The sequence below is a fragment of the Anopheles darlingi genome, chromosome 2 (genome assembly GCF_943734745.1).
Source record: "Anopheles darlingi chromosome 2, idAnoDarlMG_H_01, whole genome shotgun sequence".
Taxonomy (NCBI): Eukaryota; Metazoa; Arthropoda; class Insecta; order Diptera; family Culicidae; genus Anopheles; species Anopheles darlingi.
This window is the reverse complement of record NC_064874.1, coordinates 89,710,728-89,736,261: the sequence shown is the minus strand read 5'-3', so window position 1 is coordinate 89,736,261 and position 25,534 is coordinate 89,710,728. Positions and strand designations below refer to the sequence as shown.

Sequence of the window (25,534 nt, the reverse complement as noted above, 5' to 3'; positions counted from 1 at the left end):
AGCATTCAAGGTCCTTGACGGTACCTTAATCGTTTTCTCCTCGTGGCTCACGGCGAATGACGTGTACCGCGCATTTTTCTTTTTATTTTTCCCTCTTTTAAATCCACCACGAATTGATGACAGAATTACATACACACATAGCTAACGAATGTGGTGTTTTTAAGATTACCTAACTCCAAGAGCCAATTGGCTCTGCAGAACACACACGCTTCTCTCATACAAAACTCTGAATCTCACAAAAACGAATAATATAAATGATAAATCCAGAGATTGATGATTGCCATAAGTTTCATGTGAAAACTCTTAATCTGCCCCACACGCGCACTACCTACACATCATGCTTCGCCACCTAACCGTTCTCATTTTTCTTGATGAATTTCGTTGGGTATTTGTAAAATGAGCTGAAAGGCGCTCCTCTTCTCGAGGCTACTGCAGAACGACGATTCCAGAGAACTCAGGGACCGGAGAGTTTGAGGAAAATGTTTTGGGATTTTGTTCGATTTGCCTCTGTTGTTGTGTTGTTGCTGTCGTCATGAGGGGGTTAGAATATACCGATCGGATACGATTCCTGAATCCGTTCACTCTCAGTATCACCGTTAAAATGTTGGTCGGGTGTATGGTGTTCCAACGTGCCAGTTGTGGACTATGACGATGGAAACTCCCTGGTGCAATCAGAGAGAGAAAGGGAGATAGAGAGGGAATGATATCGACGGAGGTTTCGGTACGTGATTGGAAAAGGATTTCCAACGGCTGGCGGAACGGAGCAAAAAATGTGAATGAAATAGATCGGCGACGGTGGGTGGTAGATAGATGGATGGATTGAATGTTATTCTAGGACGATGGTGGCCCTCGTGCCCGCAATCCGATCCTTTCCGATTATGGTTGATGAAAATATCGTGGTCCCAATAATTCCAAACAACCGTTGCTTGGGGGATTTGCCCAATCAAGCGGCAACCACACTCTGTGGAGCCCGTTCGATCAGAACCAGTGGTCGTGCAGCATTGTGTGCACGGAAAAGAACATCTTCATTCAGCAATTTATATGAATTTCACGAGATGAGATTCAACAGATTCAGCGAAATGCAACTAACATGCTTTTCCGCGACTGATTGGCCAAGTCTCACAGCATTCTAGACCCATTCCCAGATAACATGCAACGCGTTTGTAGCCTCCCTCTTACACGTTGAAATTATCCATCAAATTTTGCATGTTATGTAACAATCTGAACGTCTGAGAAGTTCATTCACGAAAATCGAGCTAGATCGAATTTGTCAATCCTGGTATGAGCGTGAGTGGACGTGATGGATTTGTGACTGTAACATTTGTTTATGGTAGGATGGAAAATCTTAACGTGTATGGAGGACTTAATTTGCCATAACCATAGTCAACGGCATCATAAGCACATCGAAAATGGTGACTACAAAGATTAGACAATCGATCGATGCATTGCACGTCTGCACTGCAGCTGATTAGCGATCCCAAAAAGTTATTGTAACGTTTTGCAGTCCTTAAACCACTTATTGAAAAGGAATGGAAATGCATCGAACAATGCGAAAGAAAAACAAATTCCCTCAACGAAAGAGAATACAATGTAGCACGGGCAGAAAGAGAAAACGCGCCGGACCCAAGAGCCAGCAGCGCGCGCTGTCGTCGTTGGCACATAAATCGTCCCCGGAAGAATCATGGATCATGTGGCGTCCCTGTACGTGCCTTAACCGAAGGAAACCGAAAGGGGGGGCCGGATAGAATGCTTTTCCTATTTTTGTCAGCAATGCTCTTCAAAGCTCCAGCAGGCTATGGCCACACTCTAGAGCTCAAGCAAACGAGGTGTGCTTGTGTGTAATCGGCTTCGCCTGCGCTACTGGCCGCTTGTTGCTTCGGCTATACATCAGCCGCACACTCACGAGTCCATCTCTCGTTGGTGTGTCTTTGTGTCCAGCCAGTGATCACGCACAGCACTCCTCTCGTACGCTGGTATCGACCATCTGTGGCGCCGATGCAGTCACCGCAAACAACGGCCCCATAAACGGATTAAATTCGAACCACCGTAGCGCGTCTCTCAATCTGCCCTCTTCTCCGCTCCCGAACGTACGTGTAAGGATGGTTTTCATAAGCCTTTCTGTGGATGGCATCAAATTACCTACACCTCACGCTCCACCACCAACTGGCGGGCTGTGGCCATCCATAGAGCGAAGATGCGACACCCCTCAGAGACATTCGGGTCGTATGTTGCTCGTCCTGTGCGGTCAACAGCCCACATGAATCCTGCTGGCACAACTGATGCTGCCGGTTCACCGTTTGCTAGAGCTAGAGAGCGCCAGATGGTTCATCGGACACTGTCTGGCTGGCTGGAGCAAATAAAATCATAAAACCAAACAGCACAAAAAAAGGAACAGCTCCGCTACACAAGGGGATGCCGCATCGGGACATGTTTTATTAAATCTCCTACTCGCCCCGGTTGGAGCCGGTAAGTGCTTGATTGTGTCCTGTGTGACATAGAGGAAGCGAGCTAAACAAAAAACCCTGGAATGTACCCAGTGCGTGTGTTGTGGGGAAAACAGTGCGTAAATTGCATTTTTGTACGTGGTGGATGCCAAGTGGATTACTGCATGGCACCTACAGTACATGAATTTATTAGTACGTCATAAACATACTTAGACATTTATTAAACCACTTCCTGAACACGACACTTTCGGAAGGTATTTGAGTTTAATAGATGCTATCTAAAAAAAAACCATCATCATCGCAAGAGCATCGAATCGAGCATAATGCATCAACGGGGAGCTAAGGAGTATGCGAGAGTGGCTTTCCCGAAAATACATAATGTATCCTGTAGAATGCGGCTTCAAAGCACGATCGGGAGATAAATATTCAACATTGGATAATGTATAAAACGGTTAAATATTCAGCAGAGAAAAGCGAAAAAAAATACTGAAAGCATCGAGATCGAGTTCCACAGAAACTAAACAAAAAAAAAGAACCCAGAACCAGAAGAAGGAACGCTGCAGCAGACGGGCGTAATGTGATGGCATTTGCATCCCTCTCTCCTTCTTTCCATGGTCATTACCGAAGTCCACGCTGCATTGCTTTCCATTTATTCTCTAGCGTTTTTAGGCAGCTGCAGCTATAGTGCACCGTGAGGACCCTTTTCTCGGAAGCTTAACACACGTTGGGAGAGGGGTGGCAGCACCTCTTCCGGCTAGATGAGCTGCCACAACAAACAAGAGATGAACTCATTAAAAATGGAACAGGCGTAATGAGTGCTGCACTGAAGGGAGCTCTGGTGACCGTTCTGGTGCATACCTTCGTTCCATCAGTAGCTTCTTTTGCTTGCCGCTGCCGGATTCATGCCATGCAGAGTACAAAATGGAAACTGGGTCCATTAAATCAAATAGTGGCTTCGTTTATGAACCATACTAGTGCGGGTCCAGATGAAATATACATTGATAATTGCACTTCGTTAAGCTATGCAAGTGATGCAACAGGTGATGGCCAAAAAGTGTAAAATAATACATTTACACCATTGCATATTGAAAAGGGCAATCCCATGCTTGCTTGCTGCAGCAACGCTTTGCATGCAATAGGCATGCACCGGCTGATGCACTTTGCATTCGAATATGTAGTTTATGGTCGTACAGGGAAGCGCTAAGGGAAGAGGAACTGCTGAGACGATGCACATTCGCTGGCCGGCCAAACGCTTGCATGAGCGTTGAGCTAGAAATGAACTTTGCATATCTAATGTCCCGCCTCAATATCTCTCTAACTCTCTCTCCCTCTACTGTCTCGAGAGGAAGTATTTTCTCGTACTGTACCGTACGACACGACGGGTAGACCAAACGCTGTAGGCGGAAGTATTGCTGATTTCACTCTTCTATCCATTATGGGTAACCCCCCCCGGGGCTGGGACACCGATGAATGGAGTAAGAACCCTTGTCCCGCTTTGGAGTCGCGGTGGAAGGCGACCGAAGATTTATGAATGATCGGGAATCGACGGTCTCATTGCCATTCAATGATGGTTCACCGGTGCACGTAATAAGCGAACCGAAGAAGCAGAAAGCCTACTCGTGGACAATGCCAAAAAGCTGATGTCACCCGGTAAGGGGAAGTGAATACACCGTCATTCCAGGCCTATGCGGTCCCTCCTCACCTCCTCTTTGTGATCAAACGGCACAATGTTCCGCTTATTGTTATCGTAGTTGTGTTATTATCACAAAAATTAGCATTCGGTTTAGTAATCCACTCACGACCAATTGTGCTACGCAAGTATATTTCCAACCAAGATAAAGCAATTGCCAACGATCTACGATAACCCACTGAACACACTCATACTGAAAATGAATTGGAGCACAGGTACCTAGAGAACGAAAATGTATCAATACTCGCTACACGATAACAATGCAAGCAGATGAATGCAAAGCAATCAAAGTCAGAAAGACGAGCAAAATCACTCAAAACCGATGTGTAAGAGGATTACGAGGCTTTTTCCAACGTATCAGCTGACAGTTATTGTCATTGTATTCAGCAACAGATGCATGGCTTTATGGGAAATCTTCTCAACGCGGCGAGCGAACCTGTTTCGCATGGATGGAAAAGGCAAAAAGCTCTTACGAATCGAGTCAACCGGAGCGTAGCAACCATTTCATCGTGTGGCCAATTATAGTCGCTATAAAGACTCATCATACGCACCACATGCCATGTTAGTTTGAGTTTACAGTTTGTGACACGTGCCTGTGCGGGATGATACTTAACATTACTGAATATGCTTCCGCTCTCTGCTATACATGCCGAGGAATGATGATGCTGGATGAATAATCATCTAGATTGCATATGATACGACTTCGTCGAATCATTCTTTTTCGAAAGATCGTACGCTGTTGCTGCTGAATCGTGCCGATGGTGTACTCCATCGATTTCCGGACGACAGTTATCAGTCTCGTCCCATCATTTCTTCGCCAAACGGCAAAACGGGTTCTCAGTGACCCAAAAGGAAGACCAGGGCTTTCTGGACCAAGATATCAATAATTGCCCATCCTTTTGTGAACCTTGAGTGCTAATTAGTTTATTGTTCGGTCCTATTTCGCTGCGTGGGACCAATAGGATATCTACGAGTGTGATGAGATGGGACCACCTACAGTGGTGCTGGTGGATTCAGGACACACATTTCCGAAGGACTAATTTATGACTGACCTAACATCCGGCGTTTTGGCATGCAGATTATGCCCCCAATGGGTTGTAGAACGGGTGCCTTTCAATGAACAATGGCCAGTAGCAGTGGCAGCAGCAGCGCCGTTAGCACACTGACTCCACCAAAGAAGTATACCGTAGTGTTGTCTGTTTGGAGGGACTTGGACTATCCCGAATAGACATTCGGTACCTACTGTGGGGTTCGTTAAAACGGCATTTGTGAAAAGAGCAACAGACAACTGCAGACGGCATCTACTGCAGAAATAAACACGTCTTTTGGGCAAGTCGGAAGATCACACAAAACGGGCCAAAGTTTATGGAACCTGCAGCAGTTGTTAATAATGCGGAGCAGCCAACGGATCGGTGCTAGAAGCATAATAGCCATGCGAGCAGATGCCAAATTCAGATCCATATCACTTCTCGTAAATTGCCCTTCTGAGCGACGTGAGCTTGGCATGTATATGTTGGAGGGTTATAAAACATTTTTAACAATATATAACACATTTTTACTGCATTTCCATTCCGCAAGTATAGTAATAAAGTCATAACATATGATCAAACTTTAACCATTTATGCAAATTGGTGGAATAATATTTAACACAGTGACTCAATCGGTAATAACCTAAAATTCAAGACTACTTAAAGAAGCAGATGTCGGAGGATAAGACCAAAATATCATCGGTTTATGAATTCTTTTTTAAAATTCTTCTTAAAAGGTTTCATTAGGATTTGGTGGTTTTGACGGCAATCTTAGAAGCGGCTAACCAATACTGGCAACAAATTCACCAACAACCAACCGTGGAAACATTGTAAATCTGTCAATCACTCCAACTAATTCCTATGCTAATGTGGTGCAATTGAGTAACATGATCCCATATCTTGAACCGTTGCGGTTGGCTATTCCAGAGAGAATTCATCCATATCGTCTTCCAGAACCATAAACTCAAACTAACCAACCTACTAGCAAAAAAACAGGTTCCTTCGTTACTTGAAATTCCTATCGAAAACGGCAGATCGGATCACAACGTAACTTCAGCCAACGACACTAAGTCGTGGAAGCTATAAAAACTTCCACTGTACTCCAAATTGAGTTCTTGCTGGGTCGAGAGACTCTTCACAGGCACTTCCCTTTGCCCAGAGCCGTAAAAATTGCTTTACGTCTGATCAGATTCAAACATTGAAACAAGCTCCGGGTACCGGTAATTTCATAACGCACTGAGCGCAACTTCCCAAGCACAGCTCCCTTCTTTCTGCACCAAAGCTCACCACATCAATAGGAACACAGTGCGAAGGAGCCAATGTTGTCGTTTTGATATGTACGATAAACAGTGCGTTTTCGAATGGCGTGTCGATCGTAGACTGGTGGATTCAAAGTAACGTCGGTGTTCCGTCATGAGACGTCGGCTGTTTCGATCCAATCGATATAGCCAACCCTCATGACGTGAACACTCCTCCCTCTGGCGGAACGAGGAAGCCGGGACATAAATTGAATTTGTCTGATTTCATTGCTGACAACTCGAGTGCGTAGGACGCACCGGATTTTGGGGGATTTCATGTGGAAATGGTGGCAATGCAATTATTTACGTCCACCAAAACGAAGGTGAACCCCAAAGGTGTCGAATACACGATACGCCAATAATCCACCACTTGGTGTGAGGTGCAGAGAGGGGCTGACCTACTTTATCCCGAAGAAGACAAGACGACCACTCTTATCTGCAGCTCTTGTTTCGCTCTAGTATCGCAGAACCGAACACCACAGAGCCGTCCATGTACGGTTGCTACGGTTTAACGAGTCATCGTTAGGGCATCGTGAGCTGAGCATAAAGATTTTGGATTAGGGATTATAGAACAGCAGAGAAATGGAACCTTTTTTTTATTGGAAAAAGCTTCATTCTAGCAATGACTCGTTTATGTAATCAAGTTATTCGTTTAACAAAAGTCCTCCAGATTAGGGTGCTGGCGAAGGTACAGGCTATCACCAACCATAAACTTCTAACTTACCTCGTAAGCCCTCCTCCCGCTTTCTTGGACCAAACAACTGAGCGAACTTTATGATTAAGGAAGGCCTCTGGCCCGGTCCCAGTAGAACGATTTGCGAAAGCTGCTACTTATGAAAGGGCCAGCAGTGAGATCGGGAAAGGTGGGAGGGGAAATAGAAGTCGAGGTGCTAATTAAAAATTCATTAACGCCTTCAAACAACCCAAAACACTTCCCCCCAGGAGACTCCAGCCTCATCGGAGTGATGTCGAACAGGAACTCGCAGGTTAGCGCATAACTGATTTTCGCTTAAATTGATGAAGGATCAGCCAATAGCCGTGGCCACACGGGGCGAAAACTCTAGCGCAAACGAAAAAATTAATGCCAAAACGGTTTCGCTTAACCCTTACACGCTGTCAAACTTTTATACGTCCGCGGACTTTTTCGCTGAACCCTTGACGCTATCGAACGCTTTATTTACGAAAATGTAGGTTCTTTTCGTATTGTTTTTGCATTTTTAATATAAATATAACAGCAACAGCAACAAAATCGTTAAAAACTGCAAAATTTATTCGGAAATCAACTTCAGCGGCCAAAACACAGATGAAAACAATACGTTTGACATTTCGGCATAAATTTTCGGGTATTTACCCCTGCCACACGAAGCGAAAACATTTTGGCATTAATGTGCAAATTTGCGCGCAAATTTTCGCCCCGTGTGGCCACGGCTAATGAGAGCAGACGTTGATAGGTACGATCGCTTGAGAGTAGAACATTAGTCACCAGCTCGTTTGAATAACAAGTTCCGACGATGGCGTCTAAGGACGGACAATTCCTTCCAAACCATCGCATCGATTCCATGAAGGTACGAATTCGATTTACAATATATTACCCTGGGTTTCAAAATAAGATTTTCGCAAAATGAAATCGACCAGAATATGCAGCATAAATTTTCACGTTTTTCACGATTTACGTGTCTTGAGTCTGATGATGTTTGTACATCACAACACTGCTGGGTGCTATAACTCAGAGGTTCTACCTCTCGGGATTCTTCTCAAAAAAGTAAAAACTTGCGGTATCGCTCCACAAAACACAAAAGGCATGGCAACACTACACTACCCATTCCCGGAATGCTACTAGCAATGAATTTATCATGAAGCGTGAGGTTCGGATGCTTTGTGCGATGATGAACGACAGCGGGCCTAATGGGCAAGGAGAGAATAGCAGGGGAAAAAACATTACAATCATCCAACCATGGAGCATCTCCTGTTCCTTGCGGCACAACACAACACATTCACCGAGACAACCAAAAACCTGGTTGCAACCAACCAGGACGAGAGTTTTCTATTCAACGAAACGCGAAGGGACGACGTTCGTTTGCTGGCTAGCTGCTAGCTGTGCAAAGCTATTCTCATCCACAAAACACGCTTCCCAGAGGTAGACCGACTGACCCAGAGGAGTAGAAGAGCAAAGGGACTAATGAGATGCTGCGAAAACATTACCAGTACAAGGTCACGGCGTGGAACTATATGGAACACGCACATAAGAAGAATACCACGTACCCAATTCTAGAGGATGGGGTGTTCCAAGTTTGCCGAAAGAACTAGAGTTCCAGCGTTCATCCCAGCTCTCTAGCGGGCTTGACAGACTAAAACTTCATCGCAAAACTTGAAAGTCAGTTCACATATACCTTCTATCGCATGAACTTACTGGCCCAAATGTGTCTCTCGGGACTGCACCTCGAGAAAGTCATAAATCCAACGGAATAGCGCACACCATCATAAGCTGAACTCTAATTTTCATGATCAACTATGGAAGAGAAAGTTCTCGGCATCTTCTGTCAGTGAGCGATTAACGTTCATACAATGCACACCACCACCCTGGGGGTACCATCATTTGTCCCGAGGAAATGGGAATGCAAAGTGTGAAAAGACAATTATGTTGGCACCAACGACGGCACTAATTTGCCAACGGCCAACCAACGCGTCCTTCGGTCCGGTGCTAACGTCGAATGTTATCTCTGATTCATCTCCCTTTCATCGTCAGCTGGCCAGTGCATGTTGCTGTTGCATGTGCAGGCTCTCTATGCAGCGGATTCCTGTGAACCGACAGTGTGTGTGTGTTTATGTGTGTCGGTTTGGATGTTCTTCTAATGCGAGTGCCCGCCTCACATCGGTGTACATATCTCTCTCACTGCGTATCGGTTCGTGTTTAATGAGGAAGACAGAACGGGTTTCATCATCCGTAACGCGGGGTGGGTGATTTTGACGAGAAGCCGGAGTTTAGAGGAAGGAAAACGTTCAACGTTATCTCATTTTATTACATCCTGTCCCCACCACTGCGCCGGAAGCATACCCGCCTCCTGCTGGTGGGTCTGATGCCTCGTATGGAGCCATCTCAACGCACACACCCATTGTATCCCCATTACCGGAAGGCATTGGAACTAAATATAGAACGAAGCCAAAGGACTGCATGGTCAACGGTCAGCAACGCCCATCATTCCTGCTCGGCTCGTTTGATGCAACTTGAACTTGGCCTTCGAACCGAGAGGGTAATTGATGTGGAAAAAAAGACCTTAAATGTGATATACCTGCCTCTCGCGAGAGTGGAAATGTGTCTCGCAGTCTCGTCACCACCGAACCTAACCGAAACGCCGACACACAGGGGTGGATGTGGGAATTAAATTTTCAACACCCCCGCATTCTCCGACCCTCGACACGGCGCCACACCTCATCATCAATCTTCTCGTTTTATTTTTTTTCCTTTTGGTAGGCCCCCGAAGGATACTCCGGCACCGGGAAGGAGAAATCGAGTGTTTGGTCTCTGGGTAGTGCCTAAATAAACGTTTTAGTACACCACGACAGCATTAATGAAAAAAAAAACACACCCACAAAACCTCACCGGAACACTCCCGGAAAGGTGCTAAAAATATTGAAAAGCGAGCGAGCGAGCGAGCAAGCGAGGAAAAACATACCCGCACGTGTACCCGTCTCCTGGGCGAGCGGCAACCATTCCGGGAAATTGGAACCATAATTAATGAAATTATCATCAAACTGAAAGGAGATTATGTCAACGCAACGGGGGCACGTGTATTGGAATGGTAGAGCAAGAGATGGAGGGAGGAGAGGAGGATAAATGTTTCATTCTCAGACATTTTGCCTCGCGGTAGAGAGCCTTGGGCGGCACTCATTAGCGACTTTGCAAACATTACTGACACTTGCGACACGCGATTAAAGGCACCGACCACGAGGGCTAGAGGCTAGGGGGATTTTTTTCTTTTTCGAATTTTAACAAAAAAAACATGCTACGGCTTTTAAAACAATCGGTACTGGTAATAACAAACTATCACTGAATGCAAGGGGATTGCAAATTAGTATTTTCGCAATCCTAAAAAGCCCAGCAGTCAAACGATACTATTTCATATCCCATAATTGATCGCTGGCCGTGGACATTTCCAGTTTTATTCGACAAAAATTTAATTAAACCCTGCCCCATCAGCCAGAGCTAGAGGTCGATAATTACATTAAGTATACATCAAACTTACACTGGGGTTCTCTCTCCGTCTCCCCGTGGTGTTTAGTTTGCTGATGAATTATGCAAAGCAGTTTGAGGTGGAGCTCGCTCACCCGTCTAAACCGCACTCCGAGAGCATCATTATGATTGATTACGCTGGAAAATGGAACCCACAGCAGGAAAGTAGGAAGCGGCGGGAGTATACTTCAATGAGCAACAACATCATCTCAAATTCACAGTATGATCGAACGATTACCATCACACCCTAGTAGTAGCAGTTGTTGAAAAACCAATAGTATACCGATGACCATGGTGCTATCGGTGTTAATGAAACGTACAAAAAAAGGCTATGCTGGCGTTAGTGTAATTGAATTCCCTGTTCTGAGTACCAATACATCGCCCAACGACGGTTCCCAGCAAGCTTTATAGCAAGTTGCCCCCCTCCCGCATGTATCGGCAGCTCGTTGGGAAACTTTAATATGATTAACAGGCAGAGGCCGAACTGTTGATGCTACATCGCCGAATGGCTACACCGTCGTGTGTGTTTGTGTGTGTTCAATTCCACGATTTTTCCCGGGTTATGTTGAGTGGGAAATCATTCGTTAGCTGCACTCGACCCTAAGTAATCTCCATTAGTGCTCGATTTGATTGGTTTAGCTATGGAGTTAAGTAAACCAAATTAAAGCATCAGTTTAACAGGCAGTCACAGCGAAATCGTCCTCCGCACCACAAATTGTTCTCCTATTTCCGGTTCCACTACCGATTACTAACTGAACGAAAAAGCAGCAAGGGTGTGTGTTTCATCATGCGATTATATAATACACTTCCTTAGGTTTTTTTTTTCAAGTAACTGGATGAAGTTATGAGAACTTGCGATGGCGGAAATCGAATTTCTTTCTAGGAATTTTAAAAATGTTTTCATAAAACCCAATGCTTCCTCTTTGAGCACAGCTAATTGAATCCGTAGAACCCTTTCAACAAACGAAACTACTCTAGGGCCGAAACGACCGATTAGCAAATAATTATTCCATTTCATTGAAATAGACCCAGCGAATTCCCCGAAGGATCAGAGAAACTGCTTGGCGCTTCGTGCTTACGGCTAAAGTTCGGACTGAAGTTGACAGTTTCCAGTGTCCCAAAATAACCCGGAGCTGTTTTGGGGCTGTTTAATATGATTTTAGGATTTCATCATCAGATTTTATCGAAATCTTCGAAATCTTTGCAACACAGAATGTAAAGCAGTACTAGATTTTGAAAGAAAAAATGGCGAAAGAAAAATTGACACACTCTCTGTAATTTGTAACTCTGTAATTTGTAATCAGCTTGAAGATCTCATTGCTGTATTCTAGCATGGTTTACAATTAGGTGTCATTCACTATAGTATAACTTCCATGTCATTAATAGAATATTCACAAAATATTATGTCTCATACGTGAGCTGTTTTTACCAGCCAAGCGACTCTCGTCCCCAGGATTCTACGCAACATAATAGTACATGATGTTGTAAGCAGATGTGTACACACACTGTTCTTTAGTTCTGAAATAACATGATCCTAGATATACAATGGTGTTACGCAGTATCGATGCGAGCTCTTTGATACTACGAATAACATTTGTTCAATATTCATTAGGCATTCCTATTCCAACACATCTTAAAGGTGTTGTGTGCGTCAGAACGTTCTACCTATTTCTATCGCACACCATCAGCTCATTTCTGAGTATGTTTTCATCAATAAGAGAATATGCATTCAGTAGCACTCGTGAAACGATAGCGGCCCGTTACATTAACCAAAAGCCATATTAATCATTACCACCCATCCCACATCTTTTGTGTGGTTAGACAACATTATTAATATTACATTACCCTTCACACCCAGCAGCACGCTTTACCGTGAATGAACATCACAAAATCAATACGCTTATCATCTGATGAGGGCCCAGACAATCAGTGATACACAACTTTCAACCTCAAAGACCCTCAATCCCCCACACCCAGTGTTAGCCCAGTCCCAAACCCAAGATTTCAACTAAACCATGCTGAGCCAAGCATACTTTTGACGGATGTAAACTGACTATTCTGTTCACTGAAAGTGAACCACTTTCACATCAAACAGTAGAAATCGTTAAACAAGTGAGCCTACAGTGATCAGTATCCGACGGATACGTTTCAACTTCTTCCGCACGTGGTTTGTCTTTTTGATCCTTATTTTGAAGGTACGATGGAAGTATCATTCGGACGTCAGTATCATACACAGAAACCCAGCGACGGGCCGTGGCTTATGGCAGAAATTGCTTCCTCATGTAAATGCGTAACATCTTTCTAGAGGAATAGCAGAAGGTTGCTAAAAGCACAGCGTACTCATCAAATGAGAAAATAAAATAAACCCTGAGGGGCAAACGGAAATATAATTATGCCAGAAAGTTCATTCGGTCTAACATTAAGCGTAGAGAAACGGAATAAAACGTTCAAAAGGATCTTGCATTAGCTTAGTGGTTGTGTTTCGAAGAAAAACGAAATTGATTTCCAGAAGTCCTCCTTTTTCCTTTTTGACCGGTGCCTCGAATTTTAATGTGCATTGATAGTGCAAAACTGAATGAAACACTTTGTAAGCAGCTGCCAACGGGTCTCTTAAACCACGAGGAATGATATGTGCATGAATTAATAATCATCAACTTTGTTTAAGTGCTTACATTCATAACCACACGGTGCTCAAGAAACAAGCGATGGATAATTCATGGAAATTCTATCAGCCGGAGCAATTTGAATTATCAACAATCTACAGCTTCCCTCTGACCAACACTATCACGTATCAAATATCTAATACTAGTTATGAAAGGAACGTGAGAACGATTGAAACAATTTTATGCATTCCACCACGTCCATTGTAAGGTAATGTATTATGATCACTAAAACCATTCTCAACATTTATTAAGAAAATATATTCAAATATTTCATAGTTATCTTAGTTGACAACATTACAACAAACACTCAACATGCACATCATTCAGTTAAGTGATTTGCTCCATAGCGCGACATGATGGACGGATCGGACCACCTTGAGGAGACATTTCGCAATTGAGACCAGGAAGAAAACGACATCGCATGCATCCAATCTACCATATGTACGCGGTGATAGATTGCTGTCTTAGCGCATTGCTGCTGGCTCTTATCAGCTGAAACGAACACGTAGTGGGCTGGTTGACAAGAAGCCGACCACCGCTCAATCTCCTCAATGAAGACACTCTATCGCGAAGAAGCGTCGAATATGGCTGGGGATCGACCAACATCATCCCATCCATCGTCGGTTAGCGACGTTCAAGAGGACTGCCAAGAGGAGTGTTAACCATACAATTGAAATCTTTCGAATGGAAAAGCCAAGATGGAGTGTCCTGGGGAAAGCATTAGCCTTGAACACGCGTGGCAAGCAACATGTCCCGAGGGCTCGTTTCTCATGGCCTTGGCTGGAATATGAGGCTGAAAAAAAGAAAATCGTTCCATTGAGGTATTGCTTTTCTAGTCCATCACCAGCCAGCTGCCACAGTCCGCTGGGACAACGCGAGAGCATGCTGGCAGGGGCCCACCACCGAGCAAATGATGTCGCAAGGATGTCTGGATGAAATGAACCTCTTCGTCGAATCAAAGGACACTGACATTGGACGGTTGAAAGAAAATCCTATCTTCAGACAACCGTACTTCAGATTCCCAAGAAAACGAAATTCGTACTGAGTTGCAGTTAACGTTGTAACTGGTTTGTCGGAATCCCTATTAAATACATTTTCATCAAACACACTTTCTTACATAGGCAGAAGTGCACAAAGAAATATTTTTTTTACACTGAGTAGTATTAAGAACATTGATGCAAGCCACATTCACTTCAACAAAGACCAAAAGAGAACCAAATTCCGAAATGCTGCGCCAGAACAGCATATTTCGCTCACAAATTGTATCTTTTGCGTCTCCTCCACCATCCATCACTCCATCAGAGCCAAGAATTCAATTGTGAAAATCACCAAACCCTTGCTGCTGCAAATTAAATCTGTAGGAAATGCGTATAAACGATGGAAAACGAGGCAAAATGCGAAAAGTTGAATATTTGCTTGGCACGCGATTCCAACTAGGGACCAGGCCAGGACGAGGAGCAAACACTCGAGTAGTACACAGAGCAACGATACGCAATCACGCAAAGATGCGATGGTTTGCGCAAAAGTAAGAATATTAATTAGAATTGACCCAGGGCACCCGCCGCTCTCGCTAGAGAACATGAATATCATTTGTTGCCCCCTCGCAGGAGGTACCAGCTGGCTAGCTTGTTTTGGGTTTGGTTTGGTCCTATCATTACGCCAATCGTGCAAAGTATAGGATGGGACACACAAGCATCGTGACCGATTAATGGCGGAAAAACACTCATCATCGTACTGCAATCACGTGCTTATCATCATGATCATTTACCTCGTCTGTCTCGCGATACTACGATAGCGGAAAGATGTTGCTTTATTCTCAACCAGATCAATTCATCATCATTCCAAACAGTTTTCTAATTTCAACCAAAATGTACCATCTATTTAGAGTGTATTCTATGCTTTCGTTAACTGTAGCTTCCAGTGTTGCTCAAAATAGTCATTAATTCGAGTAATATCAAAATTGAGGCTTGGCTCGAGCTCAAAACCAAGTAGATTGAAGTAATTAACGAACAACAAATTGCGCACACCATTCAAGCCACTTCCCAGGCATCATTACTGTGGCCGCCTTACACAATGCATGCTTAGAAACAGGCACCCAACGCAAAACCCATAATCGTATCTAAGGGTAATGACGTAGAACGTTGCGCCTTCCTTAGTTGGAACAATTATGGCTTCACTATCTGCGAATTGTGCACCGGGCAACAACTACAGCAGCTTGATACCAAGGACCGCCATTTACTGGACTCCGGTTCCGATGGGATGATGACGCACGAAGGAAGGGGGCGTACTTGATGCCGCTATTCTTTCTATACTTTGCCTGTTGCACACATTACCGCCGTTCGGCGGTTCGGTGATATTTCATTCACCGCCATCCACCACCCAACATTGTGACAAACACAACTCCCACCAGCACGCTCGGTGAGGAGGGAGAAGTGATGAAATGAATGGAGACCAGGACGGCACATAATCACAATAATCCCTGCGGAAGGACGCCTAAAACGTCTCGGCCCAAGGCACACTGTCCTGCCCGACACTCTGGACGTCTTTTGATCCCGAAACGGAAGGAAAAAACGGAAGCTCCTCCCGTCCGTACCGGAAGCTGGGCTTCTTCCCAAAAGGTAATTTCATCTTCCAAGATGGCACACGTTACGGCGGTTCGCTTCCTCCGGGATTACTGAGCCTAGAGCATCGAGTGCCAGAGAGGTTGACTAGAATGGAATGAAAGCAACACGTGACCAATCGAAACAAACAAGAGTCAACGGGGCTAGACAGTAGCTTAGAAACGCACCTAGCAACAGCTAAACCGTCTCTGCGTGCTCTCTACACCGATTGCTTTTCGTTTTCTGTTGCTTCTCTGTTCAACCAAGAAACGGAACGTTATAAACCCTTGCATGGCATCGGCCGACCTCTAGAGAATGTGATTTTTGATGTGAAGTGATGTGAGAACGTGAATGTGATCCCGTGTGTGCGGAGTGCACGGAAAAGCCCCTCCCCACAAACATACCTTCGTGCTGGAAGACCACATCAGGGACACCATCAGTACGTGACGCTCGATGAACAGTATCACATCAACATCCTTAGTGCCAACCAATTTTCATCCAATTTTCGACAGGGAAATTTAGGGTGTCATGCGTAGTCCCGGTACCGGGATGCCCTCGGGTACCACTCATGAAACCAGCCGAAGAAAACTTTATCTCTTTTTCGCAAAATAAGGCAAACCTTCTTAGAAAAAACGATGCAGCAATGAAAGAGATGCCTGTAACCAAGCGTCATCCATTAGCGTTGCTTACGCTTTTGACAGATCTAAATTTAAAGCGATATAAAGCCGATAACTAATGGGGATTGACGATCAAACGAATGTCGCCAAAGGGGCGTTACCATTGTGCCCATTCCCGGAAAACCCCACTTCGTGCCGAGGGTTCGATGCATGCCATTACACGTGTTGGTCATCTAGAAAAATCATCGAACGAAAAAGAGCGTGAGATCCTCCGCTCAGTAGGATAAGCGCGTATGGGACGCCAACATCAAACAAACGGATGTGAGGACACGTTTTGCTTCACAGAACAGTGAAGCACACTCATTAGCAGATGGGCACGATTCACTTTTGAACGGTTGCGGTTCCCTTGAATCCCAACCAAACATTCCCATCCTGTAGCCCCTCCCTTTCGATTAAATTATGTTTGTACGCGTTCCCCTTATTTATGCTTTGTATTCTATGAACCAGTGAGTTATAAGTACGCGTAACAAGCACAGTGATCAGCCATAAAGCCGAGGGATCAACCGGAAGCCCGGGTTGCAATTGATCCGAGTAATGCGCGCTGATAGCAGCAGCGACAGAGAGGATCAACGGACTATTGTTTCCTTTAATCCGCCTGCAATCGATGCAGAGCGTGAAACCTCTATCAACTGTCTTGTGTCATCATAAAGCCAGGCCCGGCTGTTCCGGCAGTGGTAGCATATTAAAAAAGCGTGACGCCGAGTTTCCTGCATGCCATTCCTGGTGGTAATGCTGCTCTATCTCGCCACCGCTAGCGCTTTGCAGGCGCCCGATGGAGGCTGTGTATGTGTGGATGTGGTTTAATATTGATTTTCTCTGTCCCAACATTGAGCCATCGCCCCGGATGCAGATAATTCGCCAGGAAAAGAACTGTTCGCTGCTTATTGCAGCCCACGGGGCGCCGGTTAGCCGCAGTTGGTGGAAGGAATGCGATGGAGTTATTTTTATCAACACTTTTTATGCGCTACCACCAGCGTTCGCCGTTGCCAAAAACCACATCCTACGACGATTCGCATGTGCGCGATGCTCCAGAGAGCAACCAAAGACCGTCACCGTTGCCATTGCCGTCATGCTGATGATAGCAAAGGCACCCCAAAATAACAGAATGGAACTAAAAATACCAAAGAAGCAAAAATGAATAAAAAAAAAACCCGTCCCGACTGGACGGGAAAGCGGGTGACAAATGTATGCAATAAACAGGCAACAAACAGGCAAAAGATGGACCCGACCAACCACCGACGGTGGCCTAGGTGGGCTGAAAAGTAGGTCAACGAAGGAAGGAGAGGAGTGTCTGGGCTGGCTAAAGATTCTGGGTACTTACACAACCATTCCGTAGGCTCCTTCACCGATGTAGGCCAGGTTGGTGTACCGAGGTCCGACCTCGAACAACTGGCCACGGATGACTTCTGCGTTTGGGTTCGTGTTGACAATACCGTTGTTATTGGCCGCCGCTCCCCCTGCTGCTCCACCAGCTGCTGCAGCTGCTGCCGCCGTCGCACCTGCTGCCGCACTATTAGCTGCTTCTGCCATGCTGATTGATCCCCGTGGGTGCACTTTACGTCGCAGTCTACTTGATGCGCCGGTACTTTGGCGAATCGAACGTCTTCACAGTCGCTGCCGCCTACTTTACCTACGTTGCCCCGTTCGTTCGTCCGTCCGTCCGTCGCCTGTTGCTTGGAGACGACGACTTTCTTGTCGTTTTGAGGGGGTGTGGCGCTGCTACTGGCGTATCCAGTGGCTAGTTATTTGCATTGATTATTTGCGATGATACAGACACGCGGCACAAACACAGCTCCGGGGCACAAACGAGACAGCAGGACACCTTCTTCAGGCGAGCTGCCAGACGGTCGCACACCTCACGCACTACCGTCGGCACGGATCTTGGCGGAACTGCCGGAGAATGTTACCGAACGGGGCGGCAGTAGGAGGGAGGACCGATTTTAGCGATTCACTCACGACGGGCACTAAAAATGTGACACAAAACACGTACAGCTCCTACACGAAATGCACATACACATTCACACACACACACGTAGACACAACACACAGTAAGCAGGCGAGCGACCGGCGTCGGGAGGCTGGACGCGTTTTCACGGGCGGAGGCTGCTGCTTAGCTGCAAGCACGGAATTTCACTGTGAAAAGAAGACGAAAAGCACTGAAAAATGGCACACAATCCTTCTTCACACAACACGCCCCCCCTGCTGGACGAGCCCCGGATTCCGCACGGATCGCTCAGCAGGACTTTGACAGCTACTGTCAAATGCGGGACGCGAATCGGGGCTGGTCGTGGTTCGCGTTTTCCTTTTTTTCCACGAAAACTCCTGGAACAGAAGAAAACTCCCAAAACACTACTTTTGCAGCGCGCACAGTTGTTGATACGGCCACCGGGAGTCGCGGAAACGCAGCTTGCGGGGCACTTAAGCGACTCAAGCGCCCGTTTGTGGTCCCGCTTTTATCTGGCACCGAACGGCTTCTCGCGGTAAAACACCCCACCAATTATCAGCCGATAAAAGGAGGTCCACTCCGGGAACAGCGAGAGATAAGAGCGAACGCGGGTGACGACGTCGTCCGTGGTTACCAACGCGGACGTTTGCACTACTTCGCGTTTCACGGTTTGTTTATTCAGGTTTGCTTCACACCACCGAACCGTGCGTGCCGTTAGGCGGGCGTTTCGTTACTTTTCTCGCTGCAGGACCAAGATCACTCGCAGAACGCCAGCAGGACACTTCCTCGCGACGAGGTCCGCGGATAAAACGAACAGGATTTCCACGAGAAACCGCCCGGACGAACGAAAAAGGATGGCTTGCTTCGGGTTGCGTGCGCCGGATCGTCCAAGTTTCGCTGCAGGTTGCGCTTTGACAGCTCGCCTCCTTCATTTTCAAAACCAAAAAAAAATATCAAAAATCTAATCTCAAACCACGAAAATCTGTTTCTAAATTAATGGGAAGTATTTTTCGTCGAAACCCGCATCCTAAAATACTGAATTAACCCTCAAAATTAGCAGTGTAGAAATGGGCTCATCCGTATAAACAGCGACTTGCAAAAGATTCTAAGAACCGACACACGTCCAAAGAAAGACATCACTGTCAAACAAGGCGGCACGAAGCGAGTGTAAACAAAATCGTTGCCGGTGTTTTTCGGATATTTCGTGAAAAAAGCGTCCGTTCCCGGTTCAGTTCAGTACTTTTCAGATACTTTATTAGTAAAACTACCTCATTCAACAATGAACGCACCGCCAACATTCGAATCCTTCCTGCTGTACGAGGGAGAAAAGAAGTAAGTTCGAGGAACGCCGTGTGTGGCCGGCCAGGAGCGTGGGTTTTCTGTTGTGATTGTCGGTTGTTATCCTCGATTTGCTCTCTCGTCCTTCGTCAGGATCATAAAGGAGCCGGACATGAAGGTGCCGAATGCGGCCATCTTCACCGTCAACAAGGAAGATCATACACTGGGAAACATGATCCGCAAGTGAGTTGTGAGCCTCACCGGAACCTGGCGCAAATACTGATGCTTTCTCTTTCTCGCTCGTCATCATCATCAGCCAGCTACTGAAGGACCCGAATGTCCTGTTCGCAGGCTATAAACTTCCCCACCCGCTCGAGCACAAGTTCGTTCTGCGCATCCAGACGACGTCGGAATATTCGCCGCACGAAGCCTTCATGAACGCCATCACCGATCTGCTGTCTGAGCTCTCGCTGTTCGAGGAGCGGTTCCGTGAGGCGATGAAAGAAAAGAAGGAAGGTGGCGATTGAACGACCGAGGGCACGCTCCTATTCGGGATGGGGCTTGGTCTGCTGCGGCAGCAGCATGCGACTCATTCGGACCGCGTTTTAACGGGCCAACCATCTCGAGGGCTGGGCTCGGCTGTGCGTCGTTTACGGTACGAACGAGGGTGTGTAAGGTGTGTCTGTTTGGTGACCTATATATATTGTATGTTCAGTATAAATATTGAATTATTCTAACTAATGCTAAATCATGCCTTTATATTGCGATTGATTTTACCTCGAAATGGTTCACAAGGAACTTGATTTAACAATTATCCTATCTGTTCTTCTGAAATCATACCTTTCCGATCTCCAGCTAATCATTTTTTAAAACAAACTGTCAACATATAACATATTTCATTCCCTCATTCCTGCCTGCCCTTTATAAATAATCGACCTCATCTCGTCTGCAACTAAATTTGCGGATCGAGCACAAATAAGAACATTAAAAGGAAAGGGAAACAACGCTCTAAGAAATCGGTATCGATGTGAAACGAACAATAAAACCGTTCCCGTTGAGCCGTACAAATTGAGCGACTTCCGGAGTTGAAGCGATGACCCTAGTACGTTTCATCATCAGGACACTCTCCTATCTCGTGGTCAAACACTGAAAAAAGAAGAGAACGAAAAGGAAAGATTACATTTAGTACGGTCGTAACATCATACGGAGAAGGTGCATGGCGTAGAAAATTAAATGCAATGCACCACCAACCATGCCGCGATACGAATGAACTTCCCAAAAAGGATGTAGCTAATTGGACCCTAAAGCGATATCATGTTTATTCCCGTCCCCGTCCTTTAATCCACCTTAAATTTATTACTTTCAACGGAACACGGTGGTCGTGTAGGACACAATAAATTAACCTAGCGTTCCGAGCGCTCGCTTTTTTATTATCTAGAATGACCCCCGCGTGAACCTCGCGGTGGACGAAGAAACATGATATCGTCGTCTAAGGACACTAAGCTAGATAACCCCGTCCTTCTATTTGCGAACTTACCCTCACAGCTTTCACAATACTTTCGAGGCGCTGGCAACTTGCGTTCCTTCGCATCACCACCACCACCCGGATGTTTCAACGATTCCGGTGGACTGTCGGAACACTGCTTGGGACAATCTTCGGTTTCATGCTGATCAAACTCGTCGCAAATGTCGCAGAAAACGCGGGGCGCCGGTTTGCGTTTCTGGATCTCGAAGCTCATGTTGTGACTGAGATTGAGAAGTAGAAAAGGTGAGACATTAATATCCCACATAATTCCCAACGCCCCTCGGATTCTCTTCACGTGTTCTCTTACCTTTCGGTGCCAGTTGATTCGAGCGCTTGCACACGCAGCTTCAGTTTCTCATTTTTGCGCTGCATATCGACGATGATCGAGTTGAGGAAATCAATCTGTGCTCCGCTATCATCTTCCGTTAAACCGACCAGCGATGTCGCCGTTGGCTGGACATTGTTGGCAGCTGCCTTATCTAGCTTTGCCAGTTCCCGTTCTTTGACCAGCAAATCCGCCCGCAATCGTTCATTGTCCTTCTCCAACCGACGGTTCGCCAACTGTAGCTCCGTTTCACGTAGCTCTAGATCCTTTCTGGTACACTCGAGCTCCTGCTGGCGCTTTTCGGCCGAACGTTGCTGTGCGGTGGCAGTACTTACCGCGGCGGTAAGTTGAGCCTCGGTATGCTCCACCATTACCGACAACCGTTGCTCTAGCTCCTGAATTTCTTGCCGTTTGCTATTTTCCATTTCGAGTAGCTTCTGGGATAGTTCGTGCGTCCGGGCCGAGTGTTCTGTTTCGGAACATTTCTTGCGATCGAGCAGCTCATCAAATTGTGTTGCTTGAGCTGCCAGTTTCGTTTCCAGCTCGCTAATCCGACGTTGTTGCTCTTTGGCACGATCCTCTTGCTCGCGCTGGGTGGTGCGGCCACTCTCAATCGTCTGGCGCAGTTCGACAGTCAAACGATTTGCTGCATCACTACGCTCCTTTAGATTCTGATCCGATGCATCGAGCTTCGATTGAAGTTCCTGTAGATTCGCATCCTTGCCGGAAATAGCTTGGCGTAACTTTTGTGCTTCTTCTTCGGCAGCGCTCAAAGCCACCAACCGTGCCGCAGATTCCTGTTTCGAACCCTCCAAAGTCTTCGTGAGCTCCTCCGTCGTTGAATCTTTGGCCGCCAGTTGCTGCTGTAGAGATTGTAGCTTCTGTTCCATCTCAGCACACGTCTGGACCAACGGTATTAGCTCGTCCACTCTGGATTGCAGAGTCAGCGTGGTAGCAGACTTCTGGTCCAGTTCGGTCTTTAGCAAAGTCAGTTCCTTCTCTACTGCCGTCTTAGCCTCCGTTGTCGTCTCGACCAGCTTCAACATATCGTTGTTCTTACTGTTCAGCAGCTCAAGCTGATTAAGGTGCTCATTGGCAGAACCCTGCATGCGTTCCTCGAGCTGAGCCAGCTCTTTCTTCAACGTTTCCTCGCGACTAACCAGATCCACCTGCTCTTCCTCCATCTCACCGAACGTACTATTAAGTTCATCCAGCTGTTTGCGCGTTGCTTGGCAAGCTTTTTCCGATTCATCCTTGGCTTTGCTCAGGGCCAACACTTGCTCCTGACTGTCGGCCAACTGTTTTAGCAGTTCCGATTGTGCTTTGGCACTCGCGTCTAGCTTCTCGATCATTTCACTCACGTCCTGGGATCGCTGCTCTAGCTGTGTACGCTGCTGTCCCAGCTCCTTCTCCAATCCGGCAATGGTTGCTGACTTTTGCTCCAGTTGTCTCGATAGCTCGCCCGAACCCTCCTCAGAAGCCTTGCGAACTACGTCCAGATTGTGTGTAAATTCCTGTAATTCCGCTCTCATATCTTCCAGCTGTTTCTTGAGCTTTTCCTCTCTATCGGCCGCTTCATTGGCTCGGGCTTCGCTAGCTTCCTTTTCCTGGGTACGTTCCGTATGGATCCGCTCCAGTTCAGCCATTTGTTGGGCCGAAGATTGATCGTGTAGCGTTTGCAGTGTCGCTAACTGATCCTTCAGCGATGCTTCCTTTGCCGCACTGTCCGCCAACTCATTCCTCAACCGTAACGTTTCCTCGTCGAAACTCGCTCGAAGCGCAGCAATCTCACGCACGAGATTTTCCTTCTCCTGCTCGGCCATGTCCTTGATCTTGCGAAGCTCCGTGTTCAGTTCGTTCTCCTGGATGATCTTTTGATCGGTGATCTGTTGCATCTCTTGGCGCAAACGCACAACTTGTTCCTGTAAGCTGGCATTAAACTGAGCACTCTCATCCGCACGCCGTTCGTTGTCGATCTTAAACGTGTTATAGCTGTCCTGCAGCTCTTCCAACGCACGCTGTTTAGCTTTCAGCTCTTCGCTAACCTTCGCCAGCTCCGAGTTGGAATCCAGTGTGCTTGATCGAAGCGTATGCAGTTCCTGTTCCAGTTCTGCTTTCTGAGCCTGCACTTGGGACGATTTTTGCTCAAGTGCTTCCATTTTGCGCCGTAAATCGGCATGTTCGATTTCCAGTTTACCGAACTGTTCCTGCACTTCACTCAGTTTCTTCTCGTCGCCCTCCAAGCGGCTGGTGGCCTCGGTGAGAGCTGCATTGAGCTTGCCTGTTTGTTCCTCTTTCGTGGAAAGTTCGGCACGCAAACTTACCAACTGTTGCTCAAAGAGCTGGGCATCAGCAGATTTCGATACAAGCGCTACATCCGTTTCTTTCAATTTTTCTTGTAATTCTTGTAATGTTTGACGCGCTGCATCCAATTGCTTTTGGCGTTCTTCCGTTGCAACGGTAAGCTCACCTAGCTTTGCATCGCGTTGGGAAAGTTCCTGTTTCGTGAGGGCAGCCTTCTGCTCCTCATCCTTCTGCCAAGCGATTTCACGTTGCGCTAGCTCTTCTTCCAATTGTTTCAGTTTTTCTGCAGCTTCTGCACTCGTGGATTGCAGTTGAGATTCTAGAGCACCTTTCTCCTCGAGCAATTTCGCCACCGTACCATCTTTGTCAGCGAAACTGTTCTTGATGGCCGACAGTTCCTGATTTAGTGTGACATTTGCCCCGTTAAGCTCCTTGAGTTCCTTCTGTAGTGCTGCCACTAGGACCTCGTCTTCCTCAAGTTGCTTATCTTTGGCTAGATTTTCCTGCTCGGCAGCATGCAGTTGCTTCTTGGTGGCTTCGAGGTTCGTCCGATCGGCATCAATCCTGGCCTGCAGTTCGATCGATTTTGCTTCCGCCTCAGTGCGCGTCTGCTCGATGGTTTCCCGTAGTGTTTTCAGGTCTGCTTGAAGTTTCAAACGATCAGCTTCCAGCTCATCTAGCAACTTTTTGCCGTTGGTTAATGCTTCCTCTTTGGTCACCAATTGAGCGGTCATTTCATCGTTCGATGTGCCCAGTTCCGTCAGTAACGCTTGCATTTGAAGCCCCATCGACTCCTTCTCTTGCCGCATTTTAATCTCTGCTTGTAGACTTTTCTCACTCGTTGCCAGTTTCTCCTGCAGTTCTAGTAACAATTTCTCGTTACCGTTACGGCTTACCTCAAGATCTGCCGCCGCTCGTTTGGCAACCTTCAGTTCCTCCTCTAACGTTGAGCGAGCTACTGTGTCGATGGTAAGCTTCTGCTCCAGATCAGCCACCTGTTGCTTCAGTTTCTCGATCGTTGCATCCTTCTCCTGAAGCACCACTTTCATGCCGGTTTCACCCTCGGCTACCTTCAAATCCCGTTGACGTAGATCACCCCTCAGTTCGTCCATTTCCGCTTCGAGTTTCCTAAGATTTTTCTCGCTTTCCCCCAGCAGTTCTTGCTTTGCGCGCAGCTCTCCCTGCAACGCTGCAACGTGTTCATCAACCTCGCTTTCGGCATTTTTCAGCGCCAAATTGTGCTTCTCCAGTTCAGCATCCTTCGCCGTTAGCTGATCACTTTGCTCGTCGACCCGATGCTCGAGATAGTTGATCTGCTCCTTAAGACACTCCTCGCTAATCGTAAGCGCCGATAGCTTGCTAGCCGCAGAACGCTCCGTTTCGGCGAGCTTTTCGTGTAGATTTTGAATTTCATTTTCAAGCGAACGCTTCAACTCTTCGGTAAGATGTAGCTTCTGATCTTTGGAGGAATTTTCCGCCTTCAGCCTATCGATCTCGGTGTTCAGCTGTACCCTAATGACTGCGTG

At 46.5% G+C, this 25,534-nt stretch overlaps 3 protein-coding genes across 17 annotated transcripts in view; 1 reads left to right on the top strand and 2 right to left on the bottom strand.

Moving 5' to 3' along the window:
* LOC125959043 (mitogen-activated protein kinase 1) overlaps positions 1-19,628 on the bottom strand; it is a 37,812-nt gene extending 18,184 nt beyond the window's left edge. The window contains exons 1-2 of one of the 5 annotated variants that reach the window (XM_049691773.1): positions 19,311-19,628; positions 17,953-18,764 (exon numbers count right to left, since the gene is read on the bottom strand). In XM_049691773.1, coding sequence (XP_049547730.1) covers positions 17,953-18,161 — 209 coding nt within the window. In that variant the 5' untranslated portion in view covers positions 18,162-18,764; positions 19,311-19,628. The other 4 variants (XM_049691775.1, XM_049691777.1, XM_049691774.1 and 1 more) reach the window with 4 other exon arrangements.
* Positions 19,629-19,719: 91 nt separating this feature from the next.
* LOC125959059 (DNA-directed RNA polymerase II subunit RPB11) lies at positions 19,720-20,561 on the top strand. Its single transcript, XM_049691798.1, has 3 exons — positions 19,720-19,908; positions 20,008-20,097; positions 20,171-20,561. Exons 1-3 carry the CDS (start codon positions 19,856-19,858, stop codon positions 20,379-20,381), a joined length of 354 nt encoding a protein of 117 aa, XP_049547755.1. The 5' UTR covers positions 19,720-19,855; the 3' UTR covers positions 20,382-20,561.
* Positions 20,562-20,592: 31 nt separating this feature from the next.
* The window catches only part of LOC125959032 (restin homolog), a 47,083-nt gene continuing 42,141 nt past the window's right edge, over positions 20,593-25,534 (bottom strand). For all 11 annotated transcript variants that reach the window (XM_049691746.1, XM_049691747.1, XM_049691745.1 and 8 more), the window contains 3 exons: positions 21,687-25,527; positions 21,392-21,600; positions 20,593-21,000 (listed from right to left, as the gene is read on the bottom strand). In XM_049691746.1, coding sequence (XP_049547703.1) covers positions 20,954-21,000; positions 21,392-21,600; positions 21,687-25,527 — 4,097 coding nt within the window. In that variant the 3' untranslated portion in view covers positions 20,593-20,953. The remainder of the gene's footprint in view (positions 21,001-21,391; positions 21,601-21,686; positions 25,528-25,534) is intronic.

Coding starts and splice junctions, on each gene's coding strand:
- LOC125959059 (XM_049691798.1), top strand. CDS start 19,856: ATGAACGCACCGCCAACATTCGAATCCTTCCTGCTGTACGAGGGAGAA. Junction 19,909..20,007: donor CTGTACGAGGGAGAAAAGAA/GTAAGTTCGAGG, acceptor GTCCTTCGTCAG/GATCATAAAGGAGCCGGACA. Junction 20,098..20,170: donor CTGGGAAACATGATCCGCAA/GTGAGTTGTGAG, acceptor CATCATCATCAG/CCAGCTACTGAAGGACCCGA.